The 23,790-nt window shown below is 34.9% G+C and overlaps 1 protein-coding gene, 1 long non-coding RNA gene and 1 pseudogene across 2 annotated transcripts; all 3 read left to right on the top strand.

Moving 5' to 3' along the window:
- Positions 1–450: 450 nt before the first annotated feature.
- Positions 451–4,933, top strand: LOC109056690 (annotated as a pseudogene).
- Positions 4,934–6,003: 1,070 nt separating this feature from the next.
- LOC122148761 (patr class I histocompatibility antigen, A-5 alpha chain-like) lies at positions 6,004–10,577 on the top strand. The gene is made up of 6 exons (XM_042776167.1): positions 6,004–6,182; positions 7,910–8,149; positions 8,315–8,569; positions 9,141–9,419; positions 9,521–9,655; positions 9,919–10,577. Exons 1-6 carry the CDS (start codon positions 6,119–6,121, stop codon positions 9,924–9,926), a joined length of 981 nt encoding a protein of 326 aa, XP_042632101.1. The 5' UTR covers positions 6,004–6,118; the 3' UTR covers positions 9,927–10,577.
- Positions 10,578–16,231: 5,654 nt separating this feature from the next.
- Positions 16,232–18,109, top strand: LOC122148762. The gene is made up of 3 exons (XR_006162601.1): positions 16,232–16,267; positions 17,653–17,760; positions 18,011–18,109. It is a non-coding gene; the product is annotated as an uncharacterized LOC122148762 (long non-coding RNA).
- Positions 18,110–23,790: the final 5,681 nt, after the last annotated feature.

Here is a 23,790-nt window from a genome sequence, read left to right as displayed (position 1 = left end):
AACACCAACATCCAGGTTCAGCGTCTAAAAGTAATATTAAGAAAATCACTGTTTTGCAAAGCATATCATTATCATAAGTTTGTTTAACACTTTATTAATCGCGTCATAAAATCAATCTTTATTGTGAATGTTGTGTGTTTTTATATACACACTGAATACGGTGCCTTGAATCAATATGAAATTAAAGTGGACTCAATTTCTACTTTAATAATTCATATTTCTGTTATTGTGTGAATGATTCATCAATGCAAGTTAGTCTACGAAAAAAAATCTTGTTTTTCAATAGAGACACTTTAATTTTATTTAAAAACAACAACAACAAAAAAAAAAAAAACAATACATACTAGTAGTGAGAGTATGATATGCGTGTGTTTTAAGAGACACTGTTGACAATGAAATTAAATGAGGAAATGAACCTGTCAAGCAAGTATTTCGAGTCATTTAAACAAACAGGACACTCGTCTGAAATATAAAGGACAAAAGTGGTTCATATGCTCTCGTTTAAATATGTTTTATGTAGATATAAGAATTGTTTTGCCTATTTGTTTTATCTTTTTCCCTGTTTTAAGCGATGCACAGCAAGGTAAGCACAGTTTATTAGTTTCATAGTCGAACTTCTGATCGACAGATGCTTACAGACAAAGGTAGACAATTCCATATGGAGCACCTAAGAAAAGAAAATAAGATGAGAGAGAAAACTGTATTTTAGTGTGTTCTTCCGAGAATTTTTGCGAGACAATCCAAAAACATTGAAATTATTTTTTTCTTTATCTCACATTTTCACACGAGGTCCATGCTTTTCATCTTATATTTGCGCAGTTTAACCACGGTTGCATATTGTTGTGCCTATACTACATTGTGTGTGTGTGTGTGTGTGTGTGTGTATATATATATATAAAGGAAAAAGTAGGCTACTGGTAATTTTCCAGTACATTATCCAGTCTTTTACAAACATTAACGCAATGAAGTAGAATGAAAAGTACAGGTACAGGTTAAAAAAAAAATCTATGGAAAAAATCTATGGGAAATTCCCTTATATTAAAAAAATACATTGTGACATTTGTTAATTAATTAATTAATTAATTAATTTATTAATTTATTTATTTATTTGTTATTATTTATTTAATTATTATTAACTATCTCATATTTATCTAAAAAATAATTTAAGTTTGTGTGTACAGTCCACAACTACAAGTAGGAATTTCAAAAACAAATCTCCTCCATCTAGCGCATGTTTATCTAAAATATAATTTAAGTTTGTGTGGACTGGCCCCAACTCTGATTAGTCCTGTTCACTGATAGTCCTAACTAGACAAATTTAATTTGTTTGTCTGATTTAAAACCTGTGAAAAGCAGACCACGGACCTATCTTGTCTTGTTGGTTACATTTAGGAAAACACCTATATTAAAGATATTAAAATAATATTTCACTGATTTGTTATTATTATAATTGACACTATCATAATTGGAACCTGTTTATCTTTTTTGCACAAAATGTATTTGTTAAATAAACATGTATATTAAATCAATTTAGAATTTTTTTTTTTTTTTTTTTTTTTTTTTTTTTTTTTTTGTAGATTTAATTTTTCATCATTCAATTTTCAGTGTGCTATTTGTAGCTCTAGTAATCATACATGGTCTGCCAGTATATATAGCCGCTCAAAGGCAATGAGCAATCCAGTCATTCATTCATATAGATCAGTGCTAGCAGGACAAAAAGTGTCTCTTGTCATTTCTGTCTTTCTCAGAGAAGCACTACCTCCGCTACATGTTTACAGTCATGATAAAAGCAGACACGCTGCCAGTGTTCAGTGCTGTGGGTGAGTCTGATCACATACAGATCTCTCACTACAGCATCGAAGAACAAGTCTGGATGAGAGAGAATCTGACTGAAGACGACTGGGACCAAGCTCCTGAAGGACCACCTGAAACTAGAGACTGGTATCTAGATCTGATCAGGATTCTGTCCAACTGCACTGAGTCTTCAGGTGAGTTTAATGCTCTCTCTTCTTCATTATCAGACATGTTATGAAACTTCACTGGACAAGTTGTCATAAGTTGAATGAAAAAAAAAAAAAAAAAAACTGAGCAGCCACAGTGTGTCCTACACTCACATCAGTACAAATATGCATAGATTTAAGTCTCTCATCATTATTGTTCTGTGCTTGTAGAGCTTTATGTTCTTCAGAGACTGATTGGCTGTGAGCTGGAGAAGCTTCCTGATGGAACAGTGAATCTGACGCCGGTTGATGAATATGGATTTGGAGGAGAGGATTGTGTTGCCTTTAATTCTGACACCTTACAGTGTTCCGATAAAAGTCCAAAGGTCAAAGAAACCGAAATCAAGCGGGACCATCAAGTAAAACTTCAAGCATTCCTCAAGAACTGCCTGGACTGGATCTCAACGTTTAATAACACGAAAAAGAGTAAGTTCGGATCAGATTCATTTAATGAGCTCCTGTCTTTGTGTGTGTTTTTGTACTTCAGGAAGCTGTTTCTGATTTGATACAGAGGTGATTTATTATTATTAAATGATAGGTCAGTTGTAATGAAGAGTTACAAATATAAAACTGTTGAGGACAGCATTATTCTCATTTGAACATGGTTTTAATTTCATTTTCTGGGTTTGGGTTTTTCAACTGCACCCCTTCAACATTGTTTAAAAAAACTTAATTGTTTAAATTATAAAAATATATGGAAGTTATTAGATGTGTGTGCAGTGAAGTAAGTACCAGTAGAAGACAAGACTGTCACAGTGGATCACATGCAGCTTAGTTTTTTGATGAATAATCACAAGAATATTTTTTTCACACATTGAGAAAGAATTCTTGATAGCTGTTTTAATTTCATTATTATTTTCGTGCTCCAGATTCACCAGATGTTCGTGTGTTTGCGAGGAGAGCTCCCGATGATCACAGTACTGGTTCTGATCTGTCTGGTCACTGGTTTCTACCCCAGAGATATTGAGATGAACATCAGACTGAACAGAATTAACATTGAGAGCCAAACATCATCTGGAATCAGACCAAATGATAATGAAAGCTTTCAGATGAGATCCAGTGTGAAGATCGACAGAAACCACAGAGGATCTTATGACTGTCATGTGATTCACAGCAGCCTGACAGAACCAGTCTCAGTAGAATGGGGTAAATATCACCATATATAATGATATATATGATATAAACATATATAACATCTATTCTATATTCATTCTAAATTAGGTATTGTGTATAAATTAATATCATATTCACACATTTGTTCATTTTGGTTAATGTTATATTATAAATATGCTTTTGTTCTGGTTATTCTCAATGATGCTCTATCTGTTTATTGTAATAAAAAAAAAAAGAATTAGTAGCTTATATGTAGAAATTTAAATAAAGGGATACGTTCCAAACCCGCAAAAGCTCAGTTCATCTTCGGAACACAATTGAAGATATTTTGGATGAAAACCAGCAGGCTTGAGACTGTCCCATAGACTGCCAAATAAATAACAGTGTCAAGGTCCAGGAAAGGTATGAAAGTCATCATCAGAATACTCCATCTGTCATCAGACGTGCAATCTGGGAAATATAAAGCGACGGGAACACTTTTTGTAAGCGAAAAAAAAAAAAAAAAAATAACAACTTTATTTAATAATTCCATTGTCAACAGTCTCCTCTGTGTCTCTTCATATCACCGTATGCTCTTCTGTATCATCCGTGCCACAAGGATGCGCTGTTTCTACGTGTATTTAGCTTTGATTTGAAAGAAAACAGCAGTCCTTGTGGCGCGGATGATCATATAACCCAGATTGCACGTCTGATGGCAGATGGAGTATTCTGATGACGACTTTCATACCTTTTATGGACCTTGACACTGTTATTTACTTGGCAGTATATGGGACAGTCACAAACCTCCAGGTTTTCATCCAAAATATCTTAAATTGTGTTCTGAAGACGAACGAAGCTTTTACGGGTTTGGAATGACATGGGGTAAGTGATTAATGACAACATTTTCATTTTGGGGTGGAGTAACCCTTTAATTGCAAAAATGTGTGTGTTACAGATACATTCAAAAGCTTCAGTGAATAGACTACCATAAAATATATTTCACTTTCACAGCTAATCCTGAACTTATGAATCTTCACTGATTCGTACAGACTCCCCTCGTTGTTCTAAGTCATACATCTATGTATATTCTTCTTAATAATTATATTGATTTATATCAAACATTTTATTACACACCATTGGATGATGTTAAGTTTCAAATAAAATGCTATGTTTTTACAACACTCATTTACAAGCTAATAATGCGAGAAACAGAAATAGAGTAATGTTGTTTGCCTCAAGTGATTTCAGTTAAAGTTTCTATATACTGATTTTGTTTTTATTATTGTTTTATGTTTGTTCTGCAGATGGCAGATGTTCTGGCTGTGAAACAGAATCTCCGTGGTCTGTTACAGTAGGAATAATAATATCAGCTCTAGTTCTAGTTGTAGTCTTTTCTGTGATTCGTCGCTGCATCAACAAAAGGAAAAAGCATCATGGTGAGAATAAAACATTCGACGTGATCATTGTTGCTTTAAATCTCTTCTGCAAATTTCTGTTTTGAAATATATGAGCTAAAAATGACATATGTGGTGGTAGAGATTTTGATGAATAGATTTTTCAATATTTGGATTTCATCTGATGATATTAAGATGATCAGATATGTTTATCAAACAAATGTGAAGTGTGACATCAGTGCAGCTTAAACGTACTGTATGTCCTCAAGAGGAAGTTTTTCTTCTGTGTGATCTGCTGTATCTTTCCCAGGTCTGATGAGAAGTTATCGTTATTATGGTGGAACGACTGAACAGCTTCAGGTCCCCAAAGTGTCTGATCAAGAGCTCAATACTGACTGAGATGAGAACAGGTTCACACTGACTAAATAAAAGGCACTCTTTTCTAATTTTACAACTGTCTTCTGAAAAATTTATTCTTGTATTCCCAGCATTTTCTAATCTGTGTCAGCTCTACTTTATTAAGAATAAATGGTTATTAAGAAGTTATTGATAAGAGGTAACATAAATTGCAAAACAAAAGCAGTTATTTATCTCATTACATGAATAGTAAATAATATAAGTCAAATTAAGAACTCTTATTGCTATAAGATGTAATAGTTTTCTAAGCTCAAATATTATTTATGGCCTTTACATCCCCAGCTAACAGCGAACGTTCTTTGAATGTTCTGGCAAGGTTCTCTTACAAACATTCTTCCAGTAACATTAATAGAATGTTCAAAAGTAACATTCCAATAAAGTTTACAAAGTGATACAATGTAATGTTCCCTTGATGTTTGCATAACCAAAAGAAAAATAAAGGTTTTTAAAACATTAAAAAAGTGAACTATTTGAACATTCAGAAAAAGTTTGTTTTCAGATTTCATTTTTGTACCTTCGCTGTTTGTACCTTTCACTTCAGCTTGAATCAGAATACTGAATCACAACAGACGCTGTTTATTATGTTAATGTATGCTCCTATAAAATGAAACTACTTCAAACTTTTCACATTTGACGGATTCCTCAAATGTTATATTTGTATCACATGCAGTATAATTCTCTGTTGTTGTTTCAGGGAGGAGGACTGTGAAACTGTGTAAGATATATTTATGGAATTGTTTTGTTGGAATTTGAATTTATGTTTTTGTTTAAATATCAAATTTATTTACACTGTGAATGTGCCTCAGATGCTGTACTGTATATCTGTCTGTAAAGGTGTGAACAAAATAGCACAATGTTCCTAGCTGGAAGCAAATAATATTATGTGGGAAATTAATTATAGACCATTAAGTTACTGTAAAGCTCTTACTGTGGAGGGTTCAATGAGATTAAAGGGTTATTTTTGTTTTATTTTTTAAATAGGTAAAAATGTTTTAGATGTTGTCATTGAGGATTTTGAGGTTTAGTTATACGGCTGAAAAACAAAAGTGTAATTTCATCAGCAGCCAGTGAGGGGCAGCAGTGCGCTCAAAAACACCTGGAAGAGACGATAGAAACCTTCACTTCACTGCTGATCTGTTCAGCGCGAGGTCTGACATAAAAAGGACTGAAATAGTTGATGCGCTCTCGTTCAACACGTTTTCTGAATAGACAACAATGTTTTGGCTCATTTCATTATCTCTTTTTGTTTGCATTTCTCATCAAAGCAATGCGAAACCAGGTAAGCACAGAGTTTTCTGGTCAAATGTGTGACTTATACAGTGTTAATAATCTAATAGTTGGAATAAAATAAAAGATTTGACTGAACTGCATCAGTAAGCTCTCTTAAATGTGAACCCGAGCTAAACAGAGCTCTTCTGCTTGCATAGCAAACTCAATAATCAGAATAAAATAATCATTAATACAATAGATCACAATAATCGTAATTAAAAAATCAATTTCTTATATATATAGCTATATATATATATATATATATATATATATATATAATATATATATATATATATATATATATATCTCAGTATTTATATGTTGATCCTTATTTATTTCAAATACAGTTCATGAATGTTATGTGCAGATAAAAAACGTTCATGTTCCCGTTGCGTTGTCGATGTTGCTTTGTTAGTTTCCGGTGTGTGGTTTGTTTCAAATTTTTTTCTGTTTTGATAGAACTAGTCTACTAGAATGAACTTTCTTGACAGGGTTTATACTCAACGAAAACTCAATTCCATGTAGTTCTAATAAAAAACACGGTCAGTGAGTGTGTGTCAGTGTGGGAATATTCTCAATCAGAGTCAGGATGGTGACAAATCATTGTTCTGAACCCTAGAGTGCAGGCTCAGAGACTGCATATGGCGCATCTAACCCACACTTCCTTTGCTTCTGAGCTGCCAAATGCCTTTATACAGACAACAGGAAAGATCTCATTGTCATTTTTTTCACAACTCATCTGACTGACATCCTCTTTTAAAACCTCATCAGCTCTTTATTTAAAATACTGACAATTTCACCTCTATCTGTCTGTCTTTTATCTGCAAAGGTTTAAGTACTAAACAAAATATAGTTTTGGTAAAAAAAAAAAAAAAAAAGATCATTCTTACCTATATAAAGATCTTTTTTTTTTTTCTTTTTTTTAATTAAGTCTGCACTTACCTATTTACAGCCTGGGAGGAAGTGGGGAAATAATAAACTGATCATAGGACTCCTATCTTACCCTGATTGGTGGAATTGGTGTTGTTACATCTACCTGGTCTCCCCTAAATTTGGTTGTTGTACACTATGGTACACTCTCAGAAAAAAACTGTCACAAAAGCACTCTTTCAAAAGGTACCAAACTGCACTATTTCAGTACAAAATGTACAATTATAGGTATTAATATGCACCTTTAGGGGTAAATAAGAAACAAAGATATACCTTTTGAAAAAGATACCGCCCCAGTGACAGCATTTATAACTTTTTTTCTGAGACTGTAGCTATAGTTTGTGTTCTGTAGCTATAGTCTAAGCCTCTAGTGTGGATTTTACGTTGCAGTTTAAAGGGATATTTCACCCAAAAATGACATTTCTATCATTAAGTACTCAAAAAAAACCTTCGTTCATCTTTGCAACACAAATTAACTAAGCATCACATGCACACATGCACTGTGGAAGACTGACCCAAAAGTCATTACAGTTCTGGGCCTGGGAAAGTTTCAGTTGCATTGCTTTCAATGCATGGTCAGAAAGCTCTCGGATTTCATCAAAAATATCTCAGTTCATGTTCTGAAGATGAACGACGGTCTTACGGGTTTGGAATGACATGAGGGTGAGTAATTAATGACAGAATTTTCATTTTTGGATGAACTATCCCTTTAAGTAAGACCTTACGAATGGCTGGTACGAACCCTACGTTGTTTTTAAAGGAGAAAAGTTTTAACTGCTTCTTTTCATTGTGGTTCGTGCTTTTCAGAGAAACACTCCCTCCACTACAAGTATACAGTCCTGACCAAAGCAGGTCCATTCCCAGTGTTCAGTGCTGTGGGTGAGTCTGATCACATACAGATCGCTCGCTACCGATCTGAAGAGCGAGTCTGGATGAGAAAGAATCTGACTGTAGACGCCTGGAACGAAGCTCCTGGAGCACCGGCTGAAACTAATGATGGGTATCTAGATCTGATCAGGATTCTGTCAAACTGCACTGAGTGTTCTGGTGAGTTTAGTGCTTTTATCAACATCTAATCAGCATTTGACCTCAGGAATGAAAATGAAGGTTTAATTTCATCAAGTATAGCCACTTTGAGCATCTTTACTCAAAAATGCACCCATGCACTCTCAAGGGTACACAAGTATAATTATTTACTTATATTGATTGTAGAGTTGCATGTACTCCAGAGAATAAGTGGCTGTGAGCTGGAGAAACTCCCTGATGGAGCAGTGACGAGTCTGAAAGTATTTGATGAGTTTGCATACGATGGAAAGGACTTTATTAGCTGTAAGTATGACTTTTTCCCGTGGATGGATAAAGTCATAGAAACCAAAATGAATCATCAAACTGGACAAAACCCATTTCTCAAGAATTTCCTCATAAACTGCACTAAGTGGATCTCCACGTTTAACAACACATATAAGAGTAAGTTCTGATCGCATCACTTTAATTAATTAGCTCGTGTGTGTGTTTGTGTTTTTGACTAATTTTGTCGTGGTACAGAGGTTGTTTATCATCATTATCATCACCACTGAAGACACTTTAAGCAATGTTTACATTTTCAAAGGTAAACAATGAGTCCGCACACCAGAAAATGCTCCTAGCAATTTTAATAATAGCTCACCACGTGTAACGTTTCGGGCCCAAGCCCTTCATCAGACATTCAAACCTGTATGAATTTCACTCTAAAAAAAAATCCATCTTAACTTAAAAACTTGAGGGCATTTGCTGTCTTACATTTTTAAGTTTAAACGAATTGTCTGTCAAATTTCTCAGCTCATTTTTAAAATGTATCTACTTTAATCTCATATGCCTTACACATGAAGTTGAAATTGGTTAGATTATTTTGATACAGTAAACTACATACTAATCATATCTTTTACAGTGTTCTTTTTTTTTAAGGAAACGAAGAAGAATATTTTTGACAGCACAGCAAGCAATTTCAGAAAATTTAATGTTTATTTGTTAATTGCATTATTATTATTTTCTGCTCCAGATTCACCAGATGTTCATGTGTTTGCGAGGAAAGCTCCTGAAGATCACAGTAAGCTGGTTCTGATCTGTCTGGTCACTGGTTTCTACCCCAGAGATATTGAGATGAACATCAGATTGGACAGAACTGCACTTGGGAACCAAATATTTTCTGAAATCAGACCCAATGCTGATGGATCCTTTCAGCTCAGATCCAGTGTGAAGATCGACAGAAACCATAAAGGATCTTTTGACTGTTTTGTCAATCACAGCAGCCTGACAAAACCAGTTTCAGTAGAATGGGGTAAATATCAACAGGAGAACATGAAATTCTGAAACGTCACAAACAATTACATTTAAAGTGCCTTAATGCATTTATTTATTATTTGTATTTTCATTCTGCAGATGGAAAATGTCTTAACTGTGATCCAGATTCTCAGCAGGCTGTTACAGCAGGAGTAGCAGCAGCTGCAGCAGCGGTAGTTCTAGTTGTTCTCATTGTGATTGGTTACTGCATCTGCAAAAAGAAATCATCAAATGGTGAGTTATAAATATTCAGCATGATCATTGTTGCATTAAACCTTGTTTTAAAGGGATGCATGAAAAAACGTATGGACAGATTAACAGTATGAAAAACAAAACAAAAACAGAGATGTTGATGATGATTTTATTTGATGGACATTAGATTATAACAAATGAATGAGAAGTGTGACATCAGTGCAGCCTGACATAAACATTCATGAGAACATGATATCTGTATGTGTTAGAGATGAAGTTTTGATAATATGTTGTATCTTTTCTAGGTCTGTGAAGTTACCAGTGGGAAATATAAGATGAGAAGTTATGATTTTCATTTATATTTAATCATTTAGCAGACGCTTTTATCCAATGCAACTTACAAATGAGGACAATAGAAGCAATCCAAACAACAAAAGAGCAATAATGTGTAAGTGCTGTGACAAGTCTCAGTCAGTCTAACACAGAAAAAGAAAACAAGTAGATAGAATAGAAAAAGAATAGGGAACACTAGTGTTAGAGGGATAATTTGTATTATTATTATTATTATATATATAGAGGAGAGCATTATTAAGATGTTGACGCATTATAATCATCCTCCACACATATGTGTCTCCACATCACGTTCACTGTCTGTCTTTGTGCAAAGAGAGCAGGAAAACTCAAATCAAAATTCAGTCCACGCTGCAGGTGCATTAATGTCATGTGTTTTCATCAAGGGCTCAGGAGTGATGAACTGGGATGTGAACAGGTTTATGAGCACTGATTAGAAATTAAATATATATATTTTTTTAAATTTTGGTGCATTCTGAAGAGAAATAGTATTCCTAAATCCCATTTTGCAAGAAAAAAAAAGTTTGTTTTTCACTGTAATCAGAATATTGCATGACAGACTTCACTTATTATCTTTCTTTATGCTCAGTTGAAATCTGACCTTTTTTCCAAATTTGAGAGTTGCTTGAAACATTTATGCATTTAGCAGATGCTTTAAGCGACTTACAGTGCATTCAGGCTATACAATTTTTTTTTTTTTTTACCAGTATATGTGTTCCCTGGAAATTAAACCCACAACCTTTTGCACTGCTAACACAATGCTCTACCGCTGAGCCACAGGAACACAACGTTTCAACATTTCAAAGGTTGAAGAATACCATTAAATGTGTAACATGAAAAGTAGTTCTCTATTCTCTGGCAAACAGACATGGTCAGTTATGAAACAGTGTATAATAGCTTATAGTATAAATGCTTCTGACCAAGCTGATTACTATACAACTGCATTCATTAAGCTGCTTTTTCAAAGCAAATGATGAAGAAATTCACACTCAACTGTTTCTGGTCACTGAGCTGTATTCACATTGTTGTAGTCTGTCTTGTGTTGTTTGTTGATTTCTTAAAGGTGAAGTGTGTGATTTCTGCAGCACTGCAAAACAATAATGACTTTCAAACTTTTTTTTTCCTGAAGTCTCATCTTTTCTGTCATTGGTTGGACAAATACATGTAGTCCCGCCCCCAAACTCATGCCATTGGTTGAGTCAGACATTGACTCAAACAGGTCAATGTCTGTCACAAAGTCAAACTACCAATGACTTCTAGTGTACTTCATATTACCAATGCAAATTTATCACTTATCTTAAGCTATTTTTTTTCTTTGCTACTTGAGTGATATGTGCATTTTCTGATAAATCACTTTCTCATGACATAATTGCATCTCATTGCTCAGGAAAACTGTTCAGAGCTTATAATAATTTGCTCATATATTTGTTTTATAATAATAATAATAAAAAGCAAGCACAAACAAAGATGCCAAGGTGCAAAGTACTGAAGAATTATATTAAAAACAACTTTTATATATGGATTTTTTAAATATATAAGGATCAGATTTACAGCATTATTGATTTTTTATTTTATTTTATTTTCAGATAGGTGAGATAGTGAAGAGGGAATTATTTTTCTGACATTTTATACTTTAATTACATAAAATCAGTTCCCTTTTATTGTATATATTGATGTCCAGTCTCTGTATACATGTAATCCACATTGGTAAAGCATTGAATCTATGATTTGTTTTCTAATCAAGCTTGATTTTGGGTCAATCTTAAATGACAGTATCTACTGTACAGTTTGGACAATGTGTTGTGTTCAGTGTGCAATATCAGAAATAAATGTCTTGAGCGTGAGTGTGTGTTATATGTACTGGAGATGGAATATGATATGCATGTTAGAAAGATCTTCACCGATTTCCAAACTCATATGAATGATAATAACTGAAATCATCACATCATCACATAGCAGCTGTAAAAATACAAAGTAAGTTTGCATTTTTGTTGTTGTTACTTATGATATTAAATGAATAACGGTGTCATTAATATAATATAATATAATATAATATATAATAATATATATAATATAATATATATAATATAATAGAATATAATATAATAACGTTCCACATAACGTGTCATAGGAATACGCACACACACACACACACACTGACAATGCCAGAAAATATGAGTTTGACAAAATATGACACACACACACACACTGACAATGCCAGAAAATATGAGTTTGACAAAATATGATCATTTCTGGTCTTGGTTAAATTTGCTTAGCAGGATAAAATGTATTAAAATATCTTTAATTACATTTCCTTACTCTTATTTGTTTTGAGATGTTTTTAGGTAACAGCCAAACATTTCACACCTAATAGTTCCAGTAAGGAAATTATATAGCCTATGGTTTGTTAACTTACTTCTTTTTGAAACAGAGAAATATAGCTCCTTATTTGTATTTTGCTTGTAGAAAAAACCTATTTTAGCCACAGAAAGTGAGAGCTGAGTGGAATATGTATAAGGCAGCCTAGACGTCTGACACTCTGAAGCTGTTTATTCAACTGGTGTGATGTGCATTGCTCATTTGATTCCCTTTAGGTTTGGATTTCATTCGATGAAAACTTTGGAAGTATCTATATTTTTTCAGCACACCAAAATATAAGGGAAGTGCGGAGGATCTTTTTTAAGTCAAAGCATGTATAATCATTATATACAATTAAGTCACACACTGCCTCTTCCTGGAGAGTTTAATGCTGTTATTAACCTGCTGTTCTCAACAATTTGTGTTATTTTTTTTAGTGAATATAAATCTATCAAATTACTTCAGAAGATGCACACTAGTGTTACAATAAGTGTTCAGGAGTGAAAGTGAAAGTGTAATTTCAATCCATCAGACGCATGTGAGGGGCAAGGGTGCAGGGCGCTTCAAAAACAGCCGGAAGAGACCGAAATAAACATTCACTTTGATGGAAGATCAGCTGCTAGCGTGTTTTTTCGAAATGTTAAGAACAAAAAGGTCGCCAGGTTTTTCTGTGTGTAGTAATGTTTTTTGTAGTTTGGTATTCATGTTTTGGTATGAGTTGATCGTAGCGTATGGTGCAGCAAGGTAAGAAATAATGTTTATTTATTTTCGGTGAGTAGGGTCGACAGTCACTTACAAACACACTATATAAATAGGTTTATAATACCAGGGGGGTAAAGTGATAGTATTGTAAAAATAAATACAAAAATTGAGTAGATAGTGTGTACTGAGTTAGAAGTTTGGTTTTCAGGTTTCACTCCACCATAACCCTTGTAAGAGTCCTTTCAACCTGTTCTCTCATTGCTTTGTGATTTTTATTACAAAGTCGGGTCCTCAGAGAAACATTAAACAATACTACAAATTTATACAGTGAGATCCTTATCCAAAAGCAACACTATTCTAGAAGTCAGAACCTTACCGAGATACTTTTTTCAGTGCTGCAGTTGTTGGCGATGACAGTCAGATCAAACACTCACAGTAAGGAAGACTGGGATAAGATCGATTCTGACTGAAGATAACTGGACCATGTCGCTCGCTGAAAGCACCACCTGATTCTAGAGACTGGTTCCTACATCAGATCAGGATTCTGGTCAAACTGCCACAGACTCCCCTCTGTGTTCTGGGTGAGTTTCATTTACACATCAATGATCCGATAATGCAATTCATCTACATGTGTATGATGCAGGGGTGGTAGATTATGCAGGGGAACGTGTCCCCCCATTTTTTATGATTACCGAAGCCTGAATTGAGTCCCCCGCACTTTTTCGGGGGAAGAACGCTCGAGCGACTGTGTTTGCATAAGAGTTTTTTTCCCTGTGTGGAATAAATACAGATTTAAACCTATATGCCAGGATAGTCCTGTATATGACCTGATATTTCATTCGGACCCAGAATAAGGCGAAAATGAACATCACGGAGCACTCAAACACTCATGCAGTGGTCCGTTTCATTCATACTCGAAGCCGGAATACACTTCCCGTGCAGAAAGTCGAACCACGGAATCACCAAAAAACCGCATCCAGCTATCCGCTGTATAAAGGACAGTGGTTTTCTACAGAAAAATTGAAACTTTTGGAAGCATGAAGACATTAAACATACAGCTTTGCTACAATATATGGTTGTTGTTTTTCAAGTCATCATCCGCAGTCATAAAATAAAGTATATGAACAATGCAGTCTAATTGACATATCATTTATTTACAGTATAGAAACTATTTCTGCCTTATTATGTGATAAAAAAAGTGTTTTGTAGTATATAAACATTAACAAATCGTTATTATTGATTATTGTTCAGCAGTTATCTGATTTCTAAGGCCAATTAAAAGCTAGAAATTAGAGAAAACATAAAGTTACCTATACAACATACCAGTCAAAAGTTTGGGGGGGGGGGGGGGGGGGAACAGTAAAATTAATGTTAGTTTTTTAACAAGTCTGTGTCTGTTCACCAGCCTGCATTTATTTGATCCAAAATACAGCAAAACAAAAAATTTTGAAAATTTTTAGTATTTAGAAAAACTGTTTTCTTTTGAATATATTTTCAAATGAAATTTATTGTATTTCAAAGCTCATCTTTAACACCCCCTCATCCCATCCTTCAAAAACGGGTTGATATTCATTTCTGTCAAGAACTTTTATTATTATAGATGTTAAAAACCCGAAAAAATGTACTAAACTTTTTTAAAATATTAATAATAATCAAATTTAAAAAAGTTTTTTGACGCAAATCGGGATTTAGAATGATTTCTGAGCTAGTAATATGCTGAAAATACAGCTACGCCCAGAAATAAATTACGTTTACAATATATTCAAAAAAAGAGTTATTTTTAAAAGTAAAATATTTCCAACATTACTATTTTTGCTGACTTTGGATAAAATAAATGAAGGTTTTGGTGAGCAAAGACTTCTTAAATAAATAAAAAAATCTTACTTTTCAAAAACTGTTGACTCAATGTTAAGAAAGTTTTTTTTTTTATTTAACATTCGTCCCCCTCCTTCTAAAATATGGCTCGCCCCTGATCATGAGTGTTGTTCTGTGATTGTAGAGCTCCATGTTTTTTAAGAAAAATTGATTGTAACGGAGAACTTTCTGATGGATCATGAACTGAGAGCATTTGATAAATATGGATTTGAGGGAGAGGATTTTATGGCCTTTGATTCTGAACTCGCAGTGGATTGAAAAACACCCCAAAGCAAAAAAGAAACCAAATTAAATGGGATCAGCAAACTAAACAAACCAATTCCTCAAGAAATCCTAAAGAAGCTGAAGGGTCCCCACTTTTTCACAAAAAAGCAAATTTCGGGTCGGATCACTTTAATTAGATCTTGTCTTTGTGAGTCTGAGCAGATTTGTTCGGAGATCATCATGTATGAAAATCTACTGATGATTAAAAATGTACTGTAACACCTTGAGGCATTTTGGTTTGAAATATCAATGTTTGAGTTTTTGATTTAACTTTCTGGGTTTGTATCAAAAAAATGCCACTCCAGCCCTTCACTAATGAAACATTTTTAAATTTAAAAAGTCTTTAAGGTTGTTCATGTATGAAGGGTTTTCTTCTTAGATGAAATTTGTGATCTTTACACACATGTATTGAATGAATTAAAAATAAAAAATTTTTAAACCAAAAAAAGAATTTTTTGAAAAATTTTTCTTTGTTATTTTCATTTGATTTCTGTGCTCCAGTTTCACCAGATTTTGGGTGTTTGCGAGGAAGCTCCTGTACACAGTAACTGGTTCGTCTTCCGGGTCACGGGTTTCTCCCGAGATGTTGAGATGAACATCGATTGAACGAATTAACATTCAAAACCAGAATCATCTGAATCAGCCCAAAATATAAAGAAATTTTTCAGAGAATCCGTGTGAAGTGCAAAACCACAGAGGATCTTATGCTGTCATGTCTTTCCCAACACCCTGACAGAACCTTCGTAAAATGGGGTAAATATCTCATAAATCGTCTTAAGTGAATACAAACGAAAGATCTTTTACATTAAAATAGAAGTAAAAACAATAGTAACATTATAATTACTTGTAGCGTAAACATAAAAAAAGCTGAAATGGTTTAAAGTTTCTGTTTTCAATGGTTAAATTTAAAGTGCCTCCATTCAGTTCAACAGTTTAAATTTGAAACAACTTTGTAAAAATTTTTTTTTTAATTTTTTTCTTCTTTTGCAATGGGAAAATGTATTGACTGTAAAACAATTTATATGGCTTTTTAAGCGGGGCGCAAGTCTTTCTGTTCAGTTCTTGGGTGATTGGTTACTGCTCTAAAAAAGAAAAAGTTAAATGGTGATTATAAATATTCAAATAACAATATTATTGTTGTTTTAAGGACAGGCAATTTTAAATAATATTATCTCAACCTCCCCAGCTGATTTAAATTAATTATGAATGAAATGACCCATACCAGAAAATTTTTGCCTGCATTTCACCCATCCAATCACACACACTGTAGTGATACACACACCACACCTGAAAAACTCCCCGGGGGCGTTGGGGGGTTGGTGCCAAAGGGGCTCACCTCAGTCATGGTACTGAGGGGGGAAAAAGAAACTGGATTTCTCCCCCCACCGACAATCCCCCGCCCGGACCGAGACTCCAAAACCCGCCCTTCAGGGCACAAATCTGATCCTAAAACCCTTAGGCCAAAATGCCCCCCTATTAAATTAATCCACTAAAAAAAAAAAATGTTTTTAAATTAAAATCGAATCTTTGCTTTTGCTCTGGAATGGAATGCCTTCTCTGATGCGTCAGTTTTGGGCTTAGGCCCTAAATATTTTTTTAGTCACATGACTGGGGACCTGGTGGCAAAAAATCCTAAACTGCAGCACAAAAACCTTTTGAAAATTTGTAAATTTTGATCAAGGATAAAACAAGATATGTGAAAAAATGCAAGGATAAAAAAAGATATGTTGGGACAAATTTTTTGGGTTTGCTGTGGGAAAATATTTAATGTGAAACTTTGCACATTGTGTTTATATTCTGGGTTCATCTACTTGCCTGTACAAAGTCTGCATCATCAATAAGGTGTGTACTGAATTTGGCCTTTAAACATCACTGTCTTACTACATTACTACTTAATGCACATCTCATATAAATAAAACCCTGTCTTCTAATCAGTGTTCCCTTTCAGTTTAAAATACATCACTATACTGAAATAAAGTCGGCAGCAACTTCAGTTCACACAGACTTTAAGAATGGAAAACATTTTTTGTATTACAATTTTGCTGAAATTGTATTTTAAATATGCAAATGACACACTCTCATTTAATATGCACTCATTTGCATAATTTTCCAGAACATGAATCTGAACCTTGGATAAAACCAAGTTCAGAATTCTTGTTTAATTTTATTGACATATTAGAGGTTTTTACCGATGGGATGTTAGATCTCTCTGTAAATCAGAAAATACTGTCATCAGCCAGAGAAACTTATACTTAAATTTGTATTATTTAGGATGTTTCTTTCCACTGGTTATGAAAGAAGGCATGTTATGAAAGCAAAATAGCACAAAATCTTAAAATTGACCAGTGTATGAAGTACAATGATTTTGCCAGTAGTGTCTTGCATTAAATCTCGTTTTTATATATCATTGTTTTGACAATTTATAGTGATTTCACACCTGTCTTGTTTAGTCTGATTGAATCGAACTCAAGTTTACCCCCTTGGTGCAGATCTTTTGGGCAGGTGTGAATACAGCATTTGCATTTGGGTACGGACCTAACAACCGCACCGAGACCCAGCTGAAGAGGGGGTCTCGGTCCGGTTCCAAACGGACTCTGGTAAGCTTGAGAATTTCTGTCTAATGAATGGATGACCTTTAGCATACGTGTGAATTTGTTTACAATTTCTGGTTAACTTGCAAAAATGGCAGTGTGAAAGTGAACCACACCAAACAAAAAAAATCACATTGTATTTGGTCGGACCAAAGCCGTGAACTAGCGGACTTTCCAGTTTTGGCAGTATATTTCTAAATATTTTTTAAGATGTATACTATAGGTAGAAGTTTTTATATAATCTGTGTCTTTCTAGATTACATACCTGGTCGTGATGATGTGGTGGAGACGATAACACATATGGTCGTGACGACGGTGGAAAGAGGAACAGTTCTGAGCATTTTAATCACGTTGTTTAGCTCAAATAGGTATCTCGATATCACATTTATTGTCTTTTTGAGCAGAAAGTTGTAAAATACAAATTTAGTCCAAAGCATCATAATTTAGATTCTGAAGGTACAGCAGTCTAGTGATGTTTTTGCACAGAGTTTAGTGGTAATGGATCTACCGGCTGAACTGGGGTTAATTAACTGGGGTTAAATAGATTAAAAGCACACTGATTACACATGAAATTACACTGTGCTCTTGCTTTCTGGTTCTGCAAAAAAAAAATATAGTATGTTTTAATTTATTTTTTGTTCCTTTCAAATGTTTTAACCTGTGCCATCTCTATTTTAATAAGAATACATAATTATGACAGTACCATTTATTTCCTTTATGCTTAGTTGAAATATGTTGCTGCTTTTTCATGTTTGACAGTTTCTTCAAAGAATCAAAAACATACTTTATATGGGTTACTTGTGTAACCTAATTCTCTGTTGTTGTTTCGGGCAATGGAGGTTGGCGAGATGCGAAAGGAAATTAACCCTCTGAAATAAAGGCAAAAAAGCTAAAAGAATACCGGATGAAATAAAACAACAGAAACCTCTTTCTAGGTGTTAGATCATTCAGAAGCCAAAATTACATTTGCCACCACTGTAAGTGACAGATGTGATAGTAATACTGCCTTTGGGGAAGATGACCTTTGTTTTTTTTTTATGGTTTATTAGGGTTTTTGTTATTTTGTTTATTAGGTTTGTTTGCATTTGATGTGTTTTTTATTGCTTTTGCAGTTTTTCAAGTGTTTTCCGGTTTCTCAACCCCAAATGTTTTTTAAAAAGTGAAACTAAAATGAAATAGCCTATCGCTGTTTGCCATTACTTTACAATGTTTTACAAATGAAGTACTTTTAACTATACAAATAATAAAATAAAATGCTGAATGGAAATAAAAACTGTTGAATTCTCATTTTTGAAGGTATTTTACATTTGCAATGAATTGGTTAGACAGCTTTAAAGCATTGGTGTCTCAACTTTACTCGGGTACTGTTCCAGCTATCCGACATGGGTACAGTTGGAACAAAAAAGCTTCTTGTGTTTATGAGTTAATTGTGGCAAATATGACCTACTTATGGATGTAAATAATTATTAATATTTTAGTGAACAAATGCTGGAAATCAAATGTCATATGAAAAATCACTTCTTTTCAGTGCATAGTTTTTGGTGTGGTAACGGAAAAAGCAAAAAGTGTACCAACAGTACCCAGTCTCCTTATACAATAGATTTTAATAAATTATAATATTCTCATGCCAAGCACACACAAATGTTATAATTGGGAACTATATTGGAAGTATAAAATAAAACTAATAATGTAAGTTCTTACACTTGATAACCATAATAATTCTAATAATACATAATGTTTAATGCAAATACATAAAAATAATATATAACGTGACAGAGGCCTATGTAATGTAAATCCTTTCATTAGATGACCTGCTAATACTACTGGTACTTCTAATAATAATAATACAATAATATTACAAAGTTATCATCATAACTGAAATTTGGACATTAACACTATATGCAAGGTAGGTTTAAAGCATGTGTAAGCAAGCTAAGGCTAGATAGATGAATGCTATGCTAGTAAGATAACTACAAAATAAACGAGAAAAGCTGATTTCACAACCTATAGCTTCAGTTATATACTAGTATATGGACTATGCAATTTAAAAGATTTTAATGGTCATTATAAGCATTTTTAACGATATCAATATAATGTGATTTTTTTATGGGACAAGAGAATACATCCCATTTAAGGAGCATGGAAAGGGAATGTGATAGTTTTGGATGGGTGGTTGGAGATTTAGTAAGGAGTTGGCTATTAAAGAGTTAAGTATTACTCCAAGAATGGCTTTACCAGCGTCCCTTGGGGATTTTGCCACAGCCTTCAGTGATGATGAACAAATGGGTAGCAGTTGTCATCAAAATGCAAATATCCAGAAGGTAAGGGTCTCAATACGTTATCGTATTTCAGGGGAATTATAGCAATATGATGGCATTTTGTTGGATAAGTGAGGCGGGATTAAAGGGTGTGGTAGTGTGTTCAGACTCCAGTTCTGCTCTTTTGTGCACTGAAGCACAACACTCAGACACTAGACAGAGTTTAATAGTGGAAATTCTGCAAGAATTATATACATAACAGCAGAAAAGGGGTGAGCTAATTAATGTGGTTCCAGCTCACGTGGAGGTGAAAGGGAATGAAGAGAGACAAACTGGCGAAACAAGCTCTGATGGCACTAGAATAGAAATGGAAGTATTATACAGTAGATATGAAATGAAGAAGCAAATAAACCCAAGATGGCATGTATTGTGAAAAGTATAAAGATGATAGAAAAAAAAAGAGAGGAAAGAGGACATTAAAATTAATTTTGAGATATAACACAATAAGTAATAACTTGTTAGTGCTTTAGATAAATATTTGGAGAACACAGGTTTAATGAATAGATTTGAATTTAATATATATATATATATACACAGAGTGAGCTTCTGAAAACGCAGCTACTGGCTTTCTTTCGTAGCATAGATTTTCGCTATTGAGAGTGAGACGTGGGAGGGGGGTAGTAATTAGAGCTCTGATCGAGTTCACAGTAGATCAACCAAAAAAAAAAAAAAATTGGTAGATGAAGGATCACGACCTGGTTTTTATGCCTGTGTTTACACTCTGTTGTTCCTGGATGCGTCCAGTAGGGGAGGCTGTACAGGCGAGCTTGTTTTATCAGAACAGAAGCGACAAGTATAAGAGGAAATCGCTGGAGTTATTATTGTTCAGCAAGCGTGCAACGTTGCAACATTTGTAGTTAAATGATTAGCTAAGAGTCGATGTCAATTAATTTTTATATGTTAATAGATGCATCTATAAATGTACTTATTGACGGTCAGGTAAATGTGGGTAGAAACATTTTACTGCAAAGTAACCTCATGCTATTTGTTTTCTTTGTTTGAAGGGGAAGCTCAGACTTCAGTAAGTGCTAGTTTGATCTGCTTCTCTTGCAGATTAGAAAACGCCTGCACTCGTCTGGCAGCAGCAGGTTTGAGCACATGCTTGCTAAATCTTTTCACATTATTTTATATCAGCTGTCGTAGTTTATTTGAGACTTCTAGAGAGAGTTTCTTCATTTCACGCTATCTGAAAGCAAAGGGAGGAGTCTGCTTAATGTTTCCTTTTGCTCTCAGCAGGGGCAAAAACATGTACACTTCCAACATGCATGTTATTGCCAACAGTCCCTGTCTACTCTCTCCAGTGAGTATTGAATGCTTAAATCATACTTTTGACATCTACTATTTGTACTCTTAACGTCAGAACGTAAAAATAAAAGGTATTCTTTATATTGGTGTGTATTTGTGTTTTTTTAGGATAAATGCTTTTTTTAAGGATGCTCTTGTGTTTCCTGCATGAAGCCAGATCTTTTATGTATTATGTGTAAGATTTTACAAGGTGTAGCTCATAAGAATATAGTGGTTGTTAAACTTTGTTGGTTTGGAGGGATTGTTCTTTTTATGCTGGTTTTTACCAAACGTAGGGTGATTTTACCCCCATTATCATGAGGCAAAGATTGCGGGTGTGAAATGGAATTGTATTATCATAACACTTTTCCATACTCGCTGGCACTAACCATTGCTTCTGCATCCTATAGGTCCTGAATCCACTCTGAAGAGGAGGATCTTCTTCTGGTTCCCTGTCCTGTATCCAGAGCACAGAGACATCTTTTAGGTCCACAGTTAAGAAACGAATTTACTTCACGGCCCATTTATCTGTGTCACGAAGCTTTGTGTGGGAAATCTGTCCATCCTAAAAGACTGAGGGAGACTATTTCTGCAAGGACCTACCATTTTACATAAAGTACTATAAAGGATGCTGGCAAATAAAACACGTCTCAGATGACATCCCGCCATTGATCACACAAATAACCATTTCTTTCTACAGCCAACCACGATTTACTAACACATATTCCGGGAGGAGTCGTGACCCACTCATAGCACAGAGTGGAGCTCACTTAAGATAATCAACTTACTAGAGATTTATAAATATACCTTTATCTCTACCCCTATCCCATTGACGGTTTGTCAGCATTCTGCCAGCACCTTTTTGCCGTTATATGGCAGACTCAACTTCTCCTCTATTTGAGAGACAGGAGGTTTATATTGGGGATTTTTTCTCAGTTCTCTGGCCACCCGCCGGGCCCAGGATCGCCCCTTCTCCCGCCAGATTCCGCCGCGAAATTGCGTGCTCCCACATGGCGGCTTTCTCTGCTCGACCATTAATACGCGCTCACTCCTGACACCGAGGCTTAACCTCCCATCTACCGCCGCCATGTCCAATTTTTCCCAGGCGTCCTCTTCGTCTTAAACTGGTGCCTACAATTCCTCCAATCGGAGAATTGCGGGACTGCGTCACATTAATCAGCGAGGCAAACCTTGGCGATTAATTCCGACGCTCCGGCCTCGCGAAGGTTAACAAGCGCGACCCGTGCGATCTAAGTTATTAGTCTCCCAGCAATCCGCCAAACCTCAATCCTGAATCCACAACAACAGGGCGGCCAATATATCCGGGCAAAACTTCGCCAGCCCCCAAACTTCGCCTCAATTTCCGACTCCTCCATTGCCCCCCGGCGCACAAAATCCGGCTCTCCTGGCGCGCTGGCTCGCGGCAGGCTTCTAGAGCTCAGGAGCGCTGCCGCCGATCTCACCACGCAGCAAAGCCTCACTGGCTTCCGGCTTCAACTCAACCTTTTTACCGTGGCTCATCCGGCCGCCAGGCGTCATCATGCACAGCCGGACCTCAAGCTCTTCGCTAGCGGCACAGGCGTGTTGCAAACTCATTTTTAGGTAAAGTCGCTAAAAAGGTGTCATTGGTTGCTGAAAGTTGTTAAAGACGTTGTGACACAAGGATCTTGATATTATTTTCATAAATCGCGAGGCGACGCAGAATACAAACAAATTTCTAAGATTGTCTTTAATTTTGGCAAGTATTTTTTCCTGTATTTTTAAATTACATTTCACTCAGATAAGCGGATAAAAAGATTGATTTTGCGAGAAAATGATTTTCAGCTATGTAAGGCCTACCTACTTTGACTATCGATTTATCCACCTTTTTTTTCTCACGCGAAGTGAGCCTATGGGTGAGACTTTTAGTTTCATTATTCAACAGCTATAGGTAAATAATGAGGAGAATAACAACGTGCGGTAAACAGTAAAACTGTTTGCAGTAAAAACCAGAGTGTTCTTAATTAAGATCAGGGCCGGCGCTATCCATTTGGGTGCCCTAAGCACAAATGCTTGGCAGTCCCCCCCCCTAACCTCAAACCAACCAACCAAAGAAATAACTACCATTCAGAATTTCTTAGTTAGGTTCTCTTTACTTCAAAAATAACTAAGCTGCAAATGAATAATTGGAACTGAACAATGTAAACAGAGAAAAGTTAAAAGTGCAAAAAAAAGTTTAGTGCAAATAACAGTATAAGTGTATGAATTTTATGAATTATGAATTTTTAAAGTGCACATTTTTAAACTGCAAATAACCATGCAATTATACACAGTACACACACATATATCATGTAGACACAAACTTTTTATTTTGGATGCTATTAATCGAGATTTAATCTTTCTTCCCGAAAGCCCTAATGAATTTGATGCAACTCTGTGAATATGAAAATATACA

Source organism: Cyprinus carpio, chromosome A19, assembly GCF_018340385.1.
Source record: "Cyprinus carpio isolate SPL01 chromosome A19, ASM1834038v1, whole genome shotgun sequence".
Taxonomy (NCBI): domain Eukaryota; kingdom Metazoa; phylum Chordata; class Actinopteri; order Cypriniformes; family Cyprinidae; genus Cyprinus; species Cyprinus carpio.
Note: the sequence above shows the minus strand (reverse complement) of the source record. Positions and strands in the feature narration are given on the sequence as shown.